General features: G+C 32.9%; 1 protein-coding gene across 1 annotated transcript in view; it reads right to left on the bottom strand.

Annotated features, from left to right (window-relative positions):
- The window catches only part of LOC127720421 (uncharacterized), a 140,527-nt gene that overhangs the window by 63,772 nt on the left and 58,628 nt on the right, over positions 1-18,127 (bottom strand). The window contains exons 33-48 of the mRNA XM_052226999.1: positions 17,126-17,285; positions 14,787-14,984; positions 12,932-13,171; positions 11,914-12,073; positions 9,922-10,163; positions 8,779-8,909; positions 8,377-8,527; positions 7,711-7,932; positions 6,767-6,860; positions 6,091-6,208; positions 5,391-5,539; positions 5,029-5,162; positions 4,448-4,717; positions 3,618-3,908; positions 2,773-2,921; positions 880-1,018 (exon numbers count right to left, since the gene is read on the bottom strand). Of these exons, the coding sequence (XP_052082959.1) occupies positions 880-1,018; positions 2,773-2,921; positions 3,618-3,908; positions 4,448-4,717; positions 5,029-5,162; positions 5,391-5,539; positions 6,091-6,208; positions 6,767-6,860; positions 7,711-7,932; positions 8,377-8,527; positions 8,779-8,909; positions 9,922-10,163; positions 11,914-12,073; positions 12,932-13,171; positions 14,787-14,984; positions 17,126-17,285 (2,848 nt within the window). The remainder of the gene's footprint in view (positions 1-879; positions 1,019-2,772; positions 2,922-3,617; positions 3,909-4,447; positions 4,718-5,028; positions 5,163-5,390; positions 5,540-6,090; positions 6,209-6,766; positions 6,861-7,710; positions 7,933-8,376; positions 8,528-8,778; positions 8,910-9,921; positions 10,164-11,913; positions 12,074-12,931; positions 13,172-14,786; positions 14,985-17,125; positions 17,286-18,127) is intronic.

The raw sequence follows: 18,127 nt of genomic DNA, 5'->3' as shown, positions 1-18,127 counted from the left end.
GCATAGTATGTTCCTCCTGACTGTAACTGTAGTGATGTCAGAGTAAAGAATGTATTATACAAGTTCTTACCTATAACCCAGGCATAGTATGTTCCTCCTGACTGTAACTGTAGTGATGTCAGAGTAAAGAATGTATTATACTAGTTCCTACCTATAACCCAGGCATAGTATGTTCCTCCTGACTGTAACTGTAGTGATGTCAGAGTAAAGAATGTATTATACAAGTTCTTACCTATAACCCAGGCATAGTATGTTCCTCCTGACTGTAACTGTAGTGATGTCAGAGTAAAGAATGTATTATACAAGTTCTTACCTATAACCCAGGCATAGTATGTTCCTCCTGACTGTAACTGTAGTGATGTCAGAGTAAAGAATGTATTATACTAGTTCCTACCTATAACCCAGGCATAGTATGTTCCTCCTGACTGTAACTGTAATGATGTCAGAGTAAAGAATGTATTATACTAGTTCCTACCTATAACCCAGGCATAGTATGTTCCTCCTGACTGTAACTGTAGTGATGTCAGAGTAAAGAATGTATTATACTAGTTCTTACCTATAACCCAGGCATAGTATGTTCCTCCTGACTGTAACTGTAGTGATGTCAGAGTAAAGAATGTATTATACTTGTTCTTACCTATAACCCAGGCATAGTATGTTCCTCCTGACTGTACGGTAGTGATGTCAGAGTAAAGAATGTATTATACAAGTTCTTACCTATAACCCAGGCATAGTATGATCCTCCTGACTGTAACTGTAGTGATGTCAGAGTAAAGAATGTATTATACTTGTTCTTACCTATAACCCAGGCATAGTATGATCCTCCTGACTGTAACTGTAGTGATGTCAGAGTAAAGAATGTATTATACTTGTTCTTACCTATAACCCAGGCATAGTATGTTCCTCCTGACTGTAACTGTAGTGATGTCAGAGTAAAGAATGTATTCAAGTTAATGTTTATCAAAGTTGCTATGTTAAATGTTTTTTCCACTGCTTGATTTCCCTTACGTCCATCAATCTAAAATGTAATAGAAAAGAACATTGGTTCAATAAATATTATTGATTTCTCATTTATCTGAATTTAAAACATTAAAATTTGAATAAAAGTCTTCCTCATGTTGGTATGACTCTGCTCAGCTCTTCACCAAATTGCATATCATGGCTTAATTTGTGACATCAGGTATGTTGACGGGCTTAAGCAAATTTAACCTGTTTTTATCACTTTGTTAAAATGTTTGACAGGACATTGAAAAGTTTGATCTAAACAAATTAAGTCCTCTTCTGGTTTGCTGGTCAAACAAAAAAGGAAAACCAGAGTGCACACACTGAAATGTCTCGCCTGCTTTACTGATCATTAATTTTATGTTGAAAGTCTTAAAGTTTTTACTAAAAGCATTACAGAAACTTCACATTTTCAAAGATCTATGACAATGAGGTCAAGGTCAGATAAATCGTTTCAGACAGACATATACACCATACTATTTTTTTTTACACCAAATATAGTTGACCTATTGCATATGCTAATTGAAAAACAGAACAAAACACAAAACTTAACATTGACCAATGAACCATGAAAATGAGGTCAAGGTCAGATGATACCTGCCAGACAGACATGTGCACCTTACAATTATTCCATACACCAAATATTGCTGACCTATTGCTTATAGTACTTGAAAAACAGACAAAAACTTAACATTGACCAATGAACCATGAAAATGAGTCAAGGTCAGATGATACCTGCCAGACAGACATGTACACCTTACAATCATTCAATACACCAAATATAGTTGATCTATTGCTTATAGTACTTGAAAAACAGTCAAAACACAAAAACTTAACATTGACCAATGAACCATGAAAATGAGGTCAAGGTCAGACGATACCTGCCAGACAGACTTGTACACCTTACAATCATTGCATACACTGAATATAGTTGATCTATTGCTTATAGTATTTGAAAAAACGGACATAATCATGTAACTTTAACCCTGATCACTGATCCATGAAATGAGGTTGAGGTCAGATGAACTCTGTCTGACAGACATGTAGACATTGCAAGGAACCCATATACCAAATATAGTTATCTTTTTACTCATAATAATTGAGAAATTCACATGACAAAAAAAAATCAATTTTTTTTTCAAGCAGTCGCTGAACCATGAAAATGAGGTTAGAGACAATGGATTGACCAAAACTTCATAACATAGGTATCTGCATACAAGATATGAAGCATCGGTCTTCTTCCTTCTGAAGTATAAAGCATCATACAAATAGTTTACACAGTTGCCGTCGCCGGATAGTAATACCTATGTCTCGCAGGCGAGACAAAAACCCTGATTTTTCTGTCATAAAAAAAACCAAACCAAATAAACACTATGTACACTGTCAAATAACATCATACTGATTTTTTAAAAGTGTACTAACTCATTAAAATGCTACATACTGTAAATTCCATCTGATATTTTACAGTTTAAATATTAAGAAAAAGAAGAAATTGTATTCTACTTGGTCAGAAATTGAAGAAGTAATGTGTGACACAATCACAAATAATTGACACTGCTAATGCTGATTCCAGCATGTCAAAGTCTTGCTTTTGCAACTATGTTTCCATGCCATACAAAAATTACACATTTCATAATAAGTGACGAGATTAAGGATTGATCGATTGATTGTTGGTTGCTTAGCGTCCAGTGTCGAGATTAAGGAAGAAAGATTATTGTGCCATCTACCATACGACATACATTAAGAATCTTAATATCAAATGATGCTTACATATTGTTTACAGTCAGTTCCAACAGCTTGAGTGTGATTGGACAGTCCTATATAATACATCATTATATCCAACTTAGATGTAAAACCTTCAAATTGTATATCTACATACATATCGGTATTAATAAAGTCGCCAATAATAATGGATCCACCTACAACAGTAAAAGAATATTATAAACCAATAAACAGTGTAAACATGCTATAATTCATTGTTCTCTGAAACTGGACTTGTAATAAGCTTCCAAGTTCTTAGTTTGTATATTCACATTCAAATAAATATATACTTCTAAATGTTAGAATGTCATGACATCATAAGTAAATATTATTTTAAATGACCTTTTGTTGGTGGGTTGCTGTCTAATAATTCACTTCCTTTCTGATATCTATGTACTTCATAATTACATGCATGAGATCAAAAGCAAAATTTTAGTATCAAAGAGATCTGCCGCATTACTGAGCAAGGAATATAAATCAGCTTACAAAAAATCATTCCCAAGATGTTTTTATTTTAGTGAATTTTCAAAAAGGTCATCTGCAGAAAAAAGTTATGTTGTTGTAGTTTTGTATATTAAAAATCAAACAGTATCCAAATGTAGATCTCCCCTACCAAACTCCTAAAAATTTTGGTAATTCATTAGAATTTCTCAACAACAGCCATGGTTAATCTGAGAAATGATCACCAATAAAGTTAAAAAAGCAGATATTCTATGGACTACTGTAAAGTTTTAATGAAATTGACCAGATTGTTAAAGATGAGAAAATAACTTGAGAAGTTTAAAGCCATGGTCCTCATAATGGCAACTGAAACTAAGTAATGGACATAGCTGAAACGGTCCTTTGAAAATTACCTTCAACACCACCATCATATCCAACATGGAAACCATTAGATGTAACCATGGCAACAGAATAAGATACACTGTAGGCTCTAACAGTAAAGTAATACATTGCTAATCCAGACTCAAGGTTGAGATCATAGAATGTGACTGATTTGTTCCCAGCAACATTTGTAAATGGTACAACATTATCCCTGGTTTTAGGAAATCTTCTGTCTGTTCCAACAGCTACTTCATAAAATAAGACCTGTTGGGTTTTATGTTGTTCATCAGTTTTTGAATCATCTACCTGATATCCTGGGTTTCCTAAAAAAAATATTGTTAAAATAACTACACTTGATGAAAAAAAATCTCACTATTATAAATAGCTTTCACAAGGTGTCAATATGCTTTGGTTCAATAAGTCATTAATGGTCAAAGTCTTATTATTCCTATGAAAATCATCAAATATAAATGGTGATATATATAGTTAGGTAAACTACTCATAATGACAAATGACAAACAATCCTACCATTGTACCAAGTATACAGGCAATATTAGGGAAAATATATCAGAGGAGTATTGTGTTAGACTAATATGTCCTCCTTTGATGTACAAAAACCTTGATATTGCCATGAATGCAATATTTTCTTTTTCAAGGCTTCATAATACACCAGTACAAGGTTTGAACAGTAGGAAGGTATGGCTTCATTTATATGTATATAGAACAAACATCTGAAAAGTAATTAACACCTCTCTCAAAAGGCAAACTCCTCATACAAAACATTTTCCCTATTTTTTCTAATCTGCCTTACTTAAAACAACATTTCAGTTCATCACAATAATAGATTTTAATGAAAACCTACCTTCAACATCTACCTGAAATGAGGCAGAAGCTGGCAAACCAAAACCATCCCAGTTTGCAGTGACCTTACGTTGAGAAGGAAGTATATTCAAATCAAATCCAGTTATGTATCCATCAAAAACTTTGCCTGGAAGCAGAGGATCTTCTTCTATAGTTACTCCATTACTTCTTATGATGTAGGTATAATTCAAAGCATTTGTAACTCTTAACAAGGAATAATACAGTTCTCTGTCTTTCATATGGAGTCCATCGAGCATTCCATTTTCTGAAACTGAAAATATGAAATTCTGAATAATATATTTCTATTTTCCCACAACTCTTACCATTGTTATTGTAACTGATAAAAAAATTATCACTATTTGATGTTTCTCAAAGAAGATGGAGTGCAAGTTCATCAATCATTACCATGATCGTTTTTCAAAACTCATGTTTTTAACTGGCATCTTTTCCTCCTCTGAATACAAACCCATTGACATTCTAAAAATGCTGCTACATTTCATTCAATAGTATTCTATTTATATTCCAAAAAGAAAACCAATAACAAAAATGAACCTAAAATGATAACTGTAAATATGTAATCACCATGCATGTCTAGCCATTCTGAGATAACTTTTCCATCCAGCCTTTGTATCTGCCATTCATTTCTCACTGATGGACAAGGGTCACCTGACATATCCCATGATGCTCTAAGTGTGTCAAAACTCTTCTGGAAATCTCTGTAATCATGTTAATATTGTTAATATATTATGAAGGTACTGACCATTCATCTTTTGAGGCTGGGGATGGATTTTATTAAACATTTTCTATTCAAAATTTCTTTCAGAAGTGAAGTGATTATTGTACTTTCAAGATGACTGCTATCACAAACCATATAAAGGCAAGTTTGCATTTTAAGAAATTACAACAGATCACAAGAACTGTTTAAGTTTAAACTAAAATCTTACACATCAACATCAGAGTTTTCCAGTACATCACTGATTGCAATATGTGACAATGGCTGAAGTCCTTGACTCAAGTAGGAGATATAAACTCCATTGGAAGTAGCCACACTTGAAACTCCAGCTCCATTTGTTCCTCTGATAGATACATAAACCTGGAATAAATATACCAATTAAACACACAAAAATATTTTGACACTCAGATGGAAACACAGACAGTCTTATAGATAATACTGTTAAACCAATATTCCCCCTTCAGAATGGGGGTATAATACACCATATAAGTTACAATGACCAAGTTTGCTTTGAAAAAAACTATGTTCAAAGGGACATTACTCATAAAAAACCCAGTTGGCTGAAACATCTAACAAAACATCATATTGAATAGACATTTTTGGTTCTCAAAAGTTTTAAAGGGAAGAATTCAAGATTAACAACCGGTAAACACATTTTGTCTGTGGGGATGATTGCATTTGGTTTGCAAGTCTAAAAAGGTTACAAATAAATTTGCAAGGACAAAGCCCTTTCTTTATCAGTGAGTCAAATGGACAGAGATGGACATTTCTATATATTCTCCAAAGATTTGTGAACAAAGACAACTTATTTCATTATTACAAAACATAAATAGTAAAACCATATACCAGTCCTACAGTACTTCAATTTTATATTGTAATGAAAAAAAAATGAAATACAATATCCTAGTAACCTTTCTATATCCCATCAAATTCAGCCCAGATACTGTATAATGTCTAGCATCCTCAGGTATATCAAAGAAAGACTTAATCTGTCCTCCACCTGGTGTTGTTCCTACTGCTATCTGGTACCTGTTATATTGTAAAATAAAAAATCAAATTACTGATATTGGTACATGCTATTGTTATGCAGTCCAAGAAAAACTAACAAAACTGAAGCATGTATCAACATAAAACTCAATAAGCAAGAACTTTTTACCTAAATTCTCTTGGAGAGCTATGAAAATAAAGGTAAGATCAAGTATTAAAAGGGAAAAGCTTACTTCAATTTTTATAAAATATGACTATAAATACTAGAGTTGGTATCAAAATTTGAACTGAAGTTTGGATTTGAAAAAGCATTTATCTGATCAAATCAAGAAATATTTTAGTTTTTAAACTAGAATATGAGAAATAAAGCATATACAATATTATTTATATTAACAGATATGTTTACGGTGAATAAAACAGAGCTTATCTAGGTGGAGTGGGCTAAAGTCCCACTCCTAACATTGCCTTGGTGCCCCCTTAAAAATCTGCATCTGTTAATCATTAATTATTGTTTTCCTTTTTTACAGTGAAATTGAAAATGGAGGGACTAATTGGTGGTGAATATCACAAATAACTTCTGTATATACTTCTTATACCAACCCAACAATTTCTGATTCATCATCAGTAAACAGCTGCCACGTCGCTGATACAGAAGTAAGGGAATCTGAGCAAACAGCATCTAATGCATCACATTCTGTAGTAGAAAGATTATCAGTTATAAGAATATCAATTATAGTCAGTATATAAAAGGATGAAAGGCAGGGTTCTTTAATAATTGAATAAATCCTGAGTTCACATATAATATAAAGTGTTCTGCAATTCATTTTTTTACTCAAATTTTACACATCTTTAACTACAATACTGTGGATTCAGTTATTTTCGTGGGTACCAATTTTTGTGGATTGAGGAAAACTTGCATTTTCGTGGATATTTGATTTTGTGGTTTTGCCAAAGTCTGCATACATTCCAATAGAAAATTTGTAATTCGTTGAACATTTCAATTCCTGGTTCCCCTGTAACCACAAAAATTGGTATCCAACAAATAATAATGACTTCGCAGTATCCAAATTCTCGCAAAACAGGCAAACAAATCATGATGTCTTACAAAAAGTAATTCAAATCCAATATTTACAAAATTCATAAATTAGGTCTATAAATAATGACTAGGAGGGGAATGATACAGTGGATGCACAATTTAAATTTTGTAATTATGGTGTAAGTTGTAGATAAACTACCCTGATCTCTAAATTAAAACATTTTTATAAAGATTACCTGATTTTAAAGAAACTTTAGAAAAAACTAGCAAATTAACAATCAATTATCAGCTAGCAACATATAAAAATTCAGAATTTTCACTTCAAGGAATTGGGCCTTCTTTTACTTTAGGAGTCCCTGTACTTTAAGGTAAGTGTCATTTATGGTTATGTTTAGGTCAGGGGTTGTTCTAGGTTAAGGGAAGGTTTAGGACAAGGGCTAGTGTTAGGGTTAGGTATGGATTATGACCCTAAAGTAAGAGAACGCCAGGAACTGAACGAAATAGTGACCTTCATCTGTAGTGCAGATTTTAGCATTCATTGCCACAGTTTCCATGTTGTCTTTGACATTGATTCTGTAGACTGTATGTAGGTCCACCACTCTCCCATGTTTAGGTGGTGTTGTATCAATGGAGATGGGTCCTGAGAAAGCAAATGTTTCCATATCCACTGAATTGATTGCTGTTACTGTGACATAGTAGGATTTACCATGGTCTAAACGATTATTCACTCCTATTAAAACAAGATAAAATATCAAGATACAATGCGAAATTGTTTTAATAATCTATAAATTGTATTATATTTTCTTTCTGTAACAATTTATGAGGTAAATATGTATTTTATTGACTTTGGATAAGGTAGAGTTCACAGAATTACAGAACACTAAAAAACATTTTCATAATATCCAGAAAGATGTTGATAAATCATTAACTATTATAAAGTGATCAACTTAAAATTGAAGATGTAAAAAAAGTACTTGTCAACAAAGACGAAAAAAAGCCAGTAGATTTGAGAACATGATAAGAAATCTTCATAAACAAAAATTCTTCACCAAGGAATAACACATATTTTTTTTTAACAGCATTCCACAATTTAGCTTCACAAAGTATTAAATGATTCAAGTTTTAAAGAAATTTTAAAATATCATATATGTATTGCAAAAATACAATAAAATACCTTTTATGCTATAAAAAGAAACAAATCCGCTGAGAGTTTCTTCAAATATATCAGAGGAGCCTTGTTCTGATCCAAGTGTAATAATAAACTTCTGAATGGGGCTCTCTTCATCTAGAAATCCTGACCATGAACATAGTATTGGGGTTTCCACCTGAAATTCAAGAAGTGCATATAACATATTCTATATATAAGGATTTGAGTTGATGTTCATGAGACAAAACATTCCTGGGACACCAGGAAACAATTAATATATCAAAAGGACAGTTGTTTTACTGCTGTTCTTCATCTTGATATTGCTGAAAGGTTTTCAATTATGATAAAAAACAAAAAATGACACCTTAATCACATCTTGCATGATTATACTTCAATGTCTGATGTTCACACTACTTATTCTAAGCTTACCCCAATATATTCTGGACAAGTCACATATCCTGTTCCTGGTTTACTGGTATCAATGATAACTGAACCAAATGTAGTAAGACCAATCATACCAGCTTTGTCTTCTGCCCAGATACTGATTATATTTGGTTTGCCTACAATAAAAAAGGGAATGTTTAATTCATGAATAAAAAAGTAAAAGAGAACTGAAATGTATTTCTGGTCAACCTGAAAAATCAAAATAGACATTTTCAATTTGGTTATTTATTTGCAGTTTTTTTAAACTACTGAATAATGTTGTTAGATAGTCAATTAAAAATGAGCATCCACCAGAATAAATATCTTTTTATGTTTGTTCTAGCTGTTCATATCATATACCTTTAAAATTAGCAAACAATTAAATAAGACTGAAAATTCATTATAATTTGCTTGAAAATTCCATTGCTTAAAAAACATTTCTGCTTTTTCAGGATAGATTAAATTTTAAAAATACACGAGATACTTATTGAGTTATCTATGAATTCCCAAAATGAAATAACTTCCACACCAATGTTCAAAGCACAAGGAGATAATTTATCTGGATCTTACATTTGATTAATGAAATGTGAAAACAAATGAATGGGTACATTAATTTTGCTCTTTTTTTTTTTTTGCATCTTCAAGCTTTTTGATTGATCAAAATAATCAACTTAAACAAGAATGTGTCCATAGTACACGGATGCCCCACTCGCACTATCATTTTCTATGTTCAGTGGACCGTGAAATTGGGGTCAAAACTCTAATCTGGCATTAAATTAGAAAGATCATATCATAGGGAACATGTGTACTAAGTTTCAAATTGATTGGACTTCAACTTGATCAAAAACTACCTTGACCAAAAACTTCAACCTGAAGCGGGACAGACAGATGGACGGACGGACGGACAGACGGACGAACAAACAAACACACAGACCAGAAAACATAATGCCCCTCCTACTATCGTAGGTGGGCCATAAAAATCTCAAAGAATGATTTTCTCTAATTTTACATATATTAATTGAATACAGAACATAATGTTTTTCATAATAAAAAGAATAAATTTCATTATTTTTTTTTATGAAAATTTTGCATGGTTGTACATTTAGCTTTCTTTTAAGAAAAAAATCACATATACATTATAAACTATACCTGTAATATCAGGTGTGATACTGCCAACCTCCAGGTGACTACTTTGTGTAGAGGATATATTTACTTTAGTTCTAGGTGATATGTCCTCTGCGTATGGATATGTGCCAACAGAATACCACACCCTTGTTACTTCACTGTCTGTATCATTATAGTGCCACATTGCAGACAGAGAGTCAGTTGTACTTTTATACATCGATGAACTTGAACCAATCTCACCACTGGCTGCACTTTTATCAGAAAGTCTGTGTAAAAAGAGTAATAGAAAGTATCAGTGTATCTACTGGTCCTCTAGATGTTTATCTTATATAAATTGGCTTGGTCAGTTGTCGTTACATTGATATTTAACCCTCATTTCCTTTTATTAAGGATGTACTTAGGTGAGATTTAGGAATTTATGTCAGATGTTCTGACTCCTTGCTTTTTTTCCTATGATACAGGGTAAAATATTTTGGCCCATAACACTCATTTTTCTTTTCATGTAAGACATCAATAGCTCATAAAAGGTCATTTACCAAAATTTAAGCAGATTTGAGACCCAAATAATACCAATGCAAATATAAGGTAACAGTCCGAGTCAGCCTTTTTCCGCCATTTTTTAAAACTCAAATATCTCGAAAAGGAGCTCAATAACCTATCAATATTTTGATCTTATTTTGTTCCTTAACTAATACTCATCTGACGTATATTATCAATTTTAAATTCTAGATTTTTAAAATTTCACCTATGTACACCCTTAAAAAACCTTGGTGGTCTCATGGTATTGTGCTTTCCTTGAGTGGAGGAGGTCGAGGGGTTGATCACCGACTTGAGCATTGGTATTTACTGCTTCTCCTCTAAACATGCAGCATTAAGGAGTAAAAGCAAAGATAGGTCAACTCAGAGTTCGAGTAATGTGTCCAAAGCAAAGCTTCATATTCATATCACATTAACGTGGTCCTTTCCTGATATGCAGGCTCAAATATTTAATTTTTTCATGTTGATTTTCACCAAACAAGCCGTATAGGATCAAAAATTCAGGTAGTCTGAAACTGTTTTGCTTAATATTATAAAACTGTTGATAGAGAGATAAGTCTTGCCTTTATTTTATTTTGTATACTAATGCAAACTCTGAAATTAAAATGGCAATACTTTTACATGTAAACAACAAATCATTCAAACTCAATGAACCATGATTGAAGGAGCAGGGCTAAAATAACCTCTGTACAAATGCATTTGCATGCCAGATATCATTGATGTAACGGGGGTTCATGTGGCTAACAAAACCAATCCATTAAAAGTTGATAAATTTATTATTGGCACCAGACGTATTCAATATAATGAAATAAACGCCCAAAATTATGGATTTTAGGCTCACTGACAACTCATACTTGTGCGTCAAGGATGTGCATTCACTGATATTTCCAACTATAACAACCACATGACTTTGAACAAATCTTCAATACAAAAGAACATCAAACCCCGTCAACTTTCAGCAGCAAACTAACTAGATAACTTATCTACCTGTAAAACGAAAACTATAATCAAGCGTGCATGACTAGCGGGAAATATACCCAGACTAAACTCATTTGCATAATAATGTAAAGATAATTCACATTATATAAAGAGACCAGTTTCTATACAATAAATTCTTACACTTTAATTAAGTAATTCAAACAATTTATTAAAAGATTTAACTGCTATCTTTTTATTATTTATTTTTGACTTTTACTATTTTTATAGCAATGGTTTCACAATAAATTATTTTGATTTTTTTAAGTAACTTTTCATAAAATAAAACACATATATAAAATTAAATTCACAAACATCATAAGACCGCTAAAAATGTCACTATTACATTGACCCACCACTAGTGGTATCCCATATTGTACCTCATAAGAAACTAATATACTGTTGACACTGTCACTGGAAACAGCAAGCCCAAGTCTCATTTTTGACTTCGTAGACACAAAAATAGGGATAAATGAATAGACTGAAAAAGTTTACAATAATTACCTATCCAAAACTATATCTGGTGGTAATAAATCTACTGTAATTCCATCTGATACAGACTCTATAATATTTCCAGCATTGGTTACACCTCTAATAGCAGAATAATATGTCTTTCCAGGTTCTAGTTGAGCATTTACTTGTGCATATCCAGAGCTTGTAATGCCTTAAAATATGAAAGAGAGTGCAATTGAAATACAAACATTTTTAGTCAAAAGACCAGATTTTTATATTCATACAAATAAAATTTGGTGAACCTAATCAATTGTTTTATTGAAAACAAAAGATAAAAAAAAAACTTGGCATCCTAGCCAAACCTCCTATTTGCATCAGTATGGCCAGGCACAATACAATTCACATGAACATATTTCAGCCCTGAACAGGACTGAATTACTATGCATGTGCATGTTCTATAAATCAATAATATATAAATTGGATTGTTAATTAACTGGTGATTCATGATGTTAATCAATAAAGTTTGGATTATATTGCTAAATTTTTCATGAAGTCATATTTTTTATGAATTTATAAATAATTTTCAATGAACTTGTGGCAATATAAATATTTCCCACCATGTGTCAAGAAATGATGCTATCCCTATATGCATCATTCTAAGATTCAATAAACAAATACATACATTGTAGTCCGCCTAGCCCTTCTGTCAAGAAGTGAGCCAGCGACTCTTTTCACAAAAAATCTTACGATTTGAATTGATCCTAAGTTATAATGAAATGTGTATGACTTACAAGTATTTTTACTCTGAAGATTTTTTGTGAAAAGAGCCGCAGGATCCCAGGCTAAGGAAAAAACAGTTAGGAATCTCCTAATAACATGACTTAAGTTAATTGTTTCCTTTCCATTCAACAAGTAAAAAAAGAAGGGACTATTAATTGACTAAAGTGAATAGATAATGTCTTGTGCCATTTCAAGTCTGAACCTAATTTGAAAGTCAAACATCATCCTTCGTGCTATGCTGAGGAGCTACAATACCAATTTTAAACATTATGCTTTGAATATTAATTACCATCTCCAGCAATATTTTGTTCTTCTACATGTAAAATTCCATCAGCTGAAAATGTGGTAACATCTTGTCCACCTGGACTTGTTCCTACAGCCCATTCATAGGCCATTACACCATGGAGATGACTCTCAAATCCTGTAAACTGTACACTAAGAGTAGAAATGTCAGATTGGTAATCGATGTCAACACCAATGTCAGATACAGGATCATGGTCTGTGCCATCCGTACCATCAATAACTATACCTAAATAATTAACACATTCATATGAAATATATTTTTCACAAAACCTGAATAAGAAGACAAACTATATTTTCAACCTTGGTTTAGTTTCAATTTTATCCCTATCCATTTAATTCATCAGTTGATATCATAGATTATTTTCTCTCCAGAACTGCCAGTGTGTGAGAAACTTGAAATTACTTTTATAGAGTTTAATATTTTTGTTTTTATCTATCCCTATCAGGTAAGGCAATTATTCCTATGATTTCTATACTTTCTCTCATACTTTATTCCATTTTAATTCTAATGAATCTTTTAGTTCAAAAATAGATATGAGGAATAAATATAAACACACCATACAACAATACAATGTGCACAAATGCAGAAAAGCTTGATACAAAATGTCCTTTGATCAAGACTTTTTACACCCCAATGAAGTTACAAAAGAAGCATTCTTAATTAACTGATAACCAATTACTGTGGATTCATTATTATTTGTTGGATACCAATTTTCGTGGATTTCATGGGTACAGATGACCCATGGATAATTAGAGATTTTCCATCAGGTTGTATGCAGACTTTGGCAAAACCACGAAATTAAATATCCACGAAAATGCAAGTTTTTCTCAATACACGAAAATTGGTACCCAAGAAAATAAATTAATCCACAGTAACACAATATACCTTAGAAAGGCTTGTATAGTCCGTGGTTTTATTCTCCAAAATTGGACCTTCCAGACAGGGTGCGGACTATAGAGTACAATAAGCAAGAAATAAGAGAAAAATTTCAATTTCGAGGGTGAGGTGGTTTGTTTACGTTCCGCCATCTTTGTTATTTATATTGTAGAGGGCGCTCTTATCATTTTTCAAACTAATAATTTTAACGCATCCATATTAATAAGTTATTTCTATTCAATATCAAATTAATACTGATAAATATAAAAACTAAACCTTTCATTACAAATTTCTTGTTTCTTTTCAATGCATTGGTTGAAATAAACTGGTATCTGCTTGATTGAAACGGTACAAACATAGTGAAAAAGACAACCATAAACCAGCTTAGAATTTGTAAACTACAAAACGTAATCGGTGATTGTTTGTTCCGTTTTGGTGTTTCATACTGACTAATATGGTTTGTATTAGCTTAAGACCCTTCAAACATTAATGTGATAGATATATTAAAGACTGTTTTACAAAAGGATGGAACTGTTTTACTTTCAAAGTCGTATTATAGTGATATCTGTTATGTACGGATTTCGACTCTCACCGGTTAATTTCTTCTTTTACACGTGCTTTTTAAACTTCCTGTTTAAACATACACAAGTTTCTAAATTGTTTTTTAAGTGAATTAAACTTATTTTAACAATCATGATGCTTTCTAGAATCATTTACAAGCAGTTTCAGCTTCTGTTTGATGATGGAAAACAGTTTTTTCCAAGAAAATACAGCAAACGACCGCACAGGATTTGAAAGTACCGGAGTTTCATTAGACCTTTTCTAACAGTTACAAAAAGTTTTTTTACCTAAAATTTCGTGGGGAGAAGGGGGTGCGGACTATGTACCAGTGCGAACTATACAAGCCTTTCTACGGTACTTGAGTATTGGTATCAATGTCAGGATAATCCCTCTAAATATTTACCTGCTTTGTCAGCTTCCACCACCACTATTGGTGTTGAAATCACAGGTGAACTTTCCAGGCCAGCACCATTTACTGCTATCAAACTAATAAAGTACACTGGGGTCTTTGTATCAATATCAGTAATATCCAGGGATAATCCATCTATATATTTATCTGTCTTTAGCCCAATATCTGTCCATGACTTCACTTCAGTTCCACCTTAGAATATAAAGAACAACATTATGTGTCCATGGGACACCATGCCTTGCTTACACTATCACATCTACATATTTAGGGAACTATATAATCATTGTCAAAACTGTAATTTGGCAAATAATTTTTTTCAAAGTTCACATCATAATGAACATTTGTACAAAGTTTCAAGTTGATGAGACCACAACTTCATGGTAAACTACCTTAACTGATAAGGGACTGAAGAAGAGACAGAATACTGTAAATTCAGAAATTATTGAGAGGTTTTTTTTTCTATGTAAATAATGCAACTGGGTGAGTATCGCCTTAATCAGAACTCAATTTCTAATATCTGATACATATATCTGTATGCAGCTTTTCCTTAAATCTCAATAATTAAACCCACATTTTAGTGCATTCTTCAAAAATTGCAATAATAGATGCACACAATAATTTCTGAATTTACAGTAACCAACACACACCGATCAGGAAACATAATGCCCCTCTACCATGGTAAGTAGGGCATACAAATATCCATATGATAGCTAAGTTAATAAAAGAACAGCATTCCAATGTACCCATCGGCTACACTTATTTTATCTGCCCAAGGCCAATAACTGAAAAAAAACATTTTTTTAGTTCTTTAGAACATTTTCGTAACTATCCTATATAAAGAAATGTAGACATGAGATTGGAATCATTGTTATATACGATATACTTTCTATCTGTCAAATTTGTCCCAGACATTGCTGATATAAACCTTTGATAGAATTGAGAATGGAAATGAGGAATGACCATTGTCCAGGGTTAGGGGAGGGTTGTGGGCTCACAAACATGTTTAACACCACCACATTCTTTATGTGCCTGTCCCAAGTCAGGAGCCTGTAGTTCAGTGGTTGTTGTTGGTTCATGTCTATCTTGTTTATCGTAAATTGTTTTGTTATAAATTAGGCCGTTAGTTTTCTTAATTGAATTGTTTCATACTTTGTATGTCAGAGCCTTTTATAGCCGACTATAAGGTACGGGTTTTTCTCATTGTTGAAGGCCTTACAGTTGCTTTTAATTGCTTAAATCCACTTCATTTGAACTTTGGTGGATAGTTGTCTCATTGGCAATCATACCACATCTCCTTATTTTTATAATGTGTAAAAGAGACAACAACCCAACTGATTTCATAACAATACTACAAGAAAAGTAAGCGTGTGAGTGCTTACAATGCAATATTCCTTATAATTTATATTTCCAAGAGACGTATCTCCTAAAAAATAGTTAATCACTAATATTCCAACTTGTCCAAGACATTGCTGATATAAACCTATGATATACATTTCAGAAAAATCAGGCAAGAATTGAACATACACTTGAGATCAGAGCTCTTACAAAGCAATTTCCTATAGAATTTAGATTTACAAGGGACATAACTCCAGTAAAAGAAATTGATGAGGACTGATTTTTTTTAACTTGTCCCAGACATCGCTGATATAAACCTTTGATCTAAATTTCATAACACTCATACAAGAAATGTAGGCAGGAGAGCACTTGTATACTGCATACGGAGTATATATCTCCCAATTGATACGATATTCCCGGGCTTGTGTTTCCTATCATGATTTCCTTGATAGAGGATTGCTGCTCACAAGGAAGCTATTAAACCAAGAGTTCCAAATGGTGAAGTTGAAGTCATCCCTTCGATAATTTTACGGACGCCATCACGAGTTGGTTGACCGTTATGGAATAACCGTTTCACAGATGATATCGGATATGTTCCTTATGTCGTAACTACAATACCCTTCCCTTTTCACGAATGTGACTTACCGAATTAGACTATTTACCGGATTTGTAATAACATAAGCAACTCGACGGGTGCCACATGTGGAGCAGGATCTGCTTACCCTTCCGGAGCACCTCAGATCACCCCCAGTTTTTGGTGGGGTTCGTGTTGCTTAGTCTTTAGTTTTCTATGTTGTGTCATCTGTACTATTATTTGTCTGTTTGTCTTTTTATTTTTGGCCATGACGTTGTCAGTTTGTTTTCGATCTATGAGTTTGACTGTCCCTCTGGTATCCTTCGTCCCTCTTTTGTAATGCAATTTTCCAATAATTTCTATTTCAATGGGCATATGGTCATGAAACATCATATTAAAAATCTGTATTTTGTTTTACAAATACCTGGTGAGGATCCAACAGCTATTTTGTAATTTATAACTCCTGACTGATGATCTATTGCTTGCCATGCTGCTTTTATACCATTTGTATCTGCTTGCCATACATAGCCATACACAACCTGCTCTACGTCATCTGATAATGTGTTAACATGAAGCCAGTGAATCTAGTGTAAGAAACAAACACCCATATGACTGTCAAAATTTTGTCAACAAAATATAACTCATATCTAAACAAGAATGTGTCCATAGTACACGGATGCCCCACTCGCACTACCATTTTCTATGTTCAGTGGACCATGAAATTTGGGTAAAAACTAATTTGGCATTCAAATTAGAAAGATCATATCATAGGGAACATGTGTACTAAGTTTCAAGTTGATTGGACTTCAACTTCATCGAAAACTACCTTCACCAAAAGCTTTAACCTGAAGCGGGACAGACGGACAAATGGATGGATGAACGGACGGACAGATGAACGGACGCACAGACCGAAAAACATAATGCCCCTCTACTATCGTAGGTGGGGCATAAAAAGTAATTAGTTATTCATTGTAATATGGTAGCAGTTGTTGTATGAAACATATCAGCATTGTTTATGGTCTTTAAGTTCAATAGCTAATCCAAACAGAAATATTAAACTTTATGGCATAAAACAAGGGTCCAGAAACAGTCGTATTTGCCAGACTTGACTTAAACTGCAAGGTCATTGACTGGAATGGTAGATTGGGAGTTAGGTCAAATTTTATTTTTTTACAGAAATAATTTCGGTCATTTCATTGAGATCAGGTTTCTTAATTGCCTTTTTTTAATAAGTTTTGTTTTTATATGCTTTTCCGGTAATAAAACTGCCACTCCAGTATAGTATGATAATCCTGAGGCCCTCCTAATAATCATATTAATGCCTCCAGAAGATATTGGCTAATGATCGCTAATCACTTTTAACCTGTGTTCTTCACACCTGACAGTAGTGATCAAGACCAGAACTAATATTTTAGAGAAATTCAAT

This window comes from Mytilus californianus, unplaced genomic scaffold, assembly GCF_021869535.1.
Source record: "Mytilus californianus isolate M0D057914Y unplaced genomic scaffold, xbMytCali1.0.p SCAF_11, whole genome shotgun sequence".
NCBI classification, from domain to species: domain Eukaryota; kingdom Metazoa; phylum Mollusca; class Bivalvia; order Mytilida; family Mytilidae; genus Mytilus; species Mytilus californianus.
This window is presented reverse-complemented; position numbering and strand designations above follow the sequence as displayed.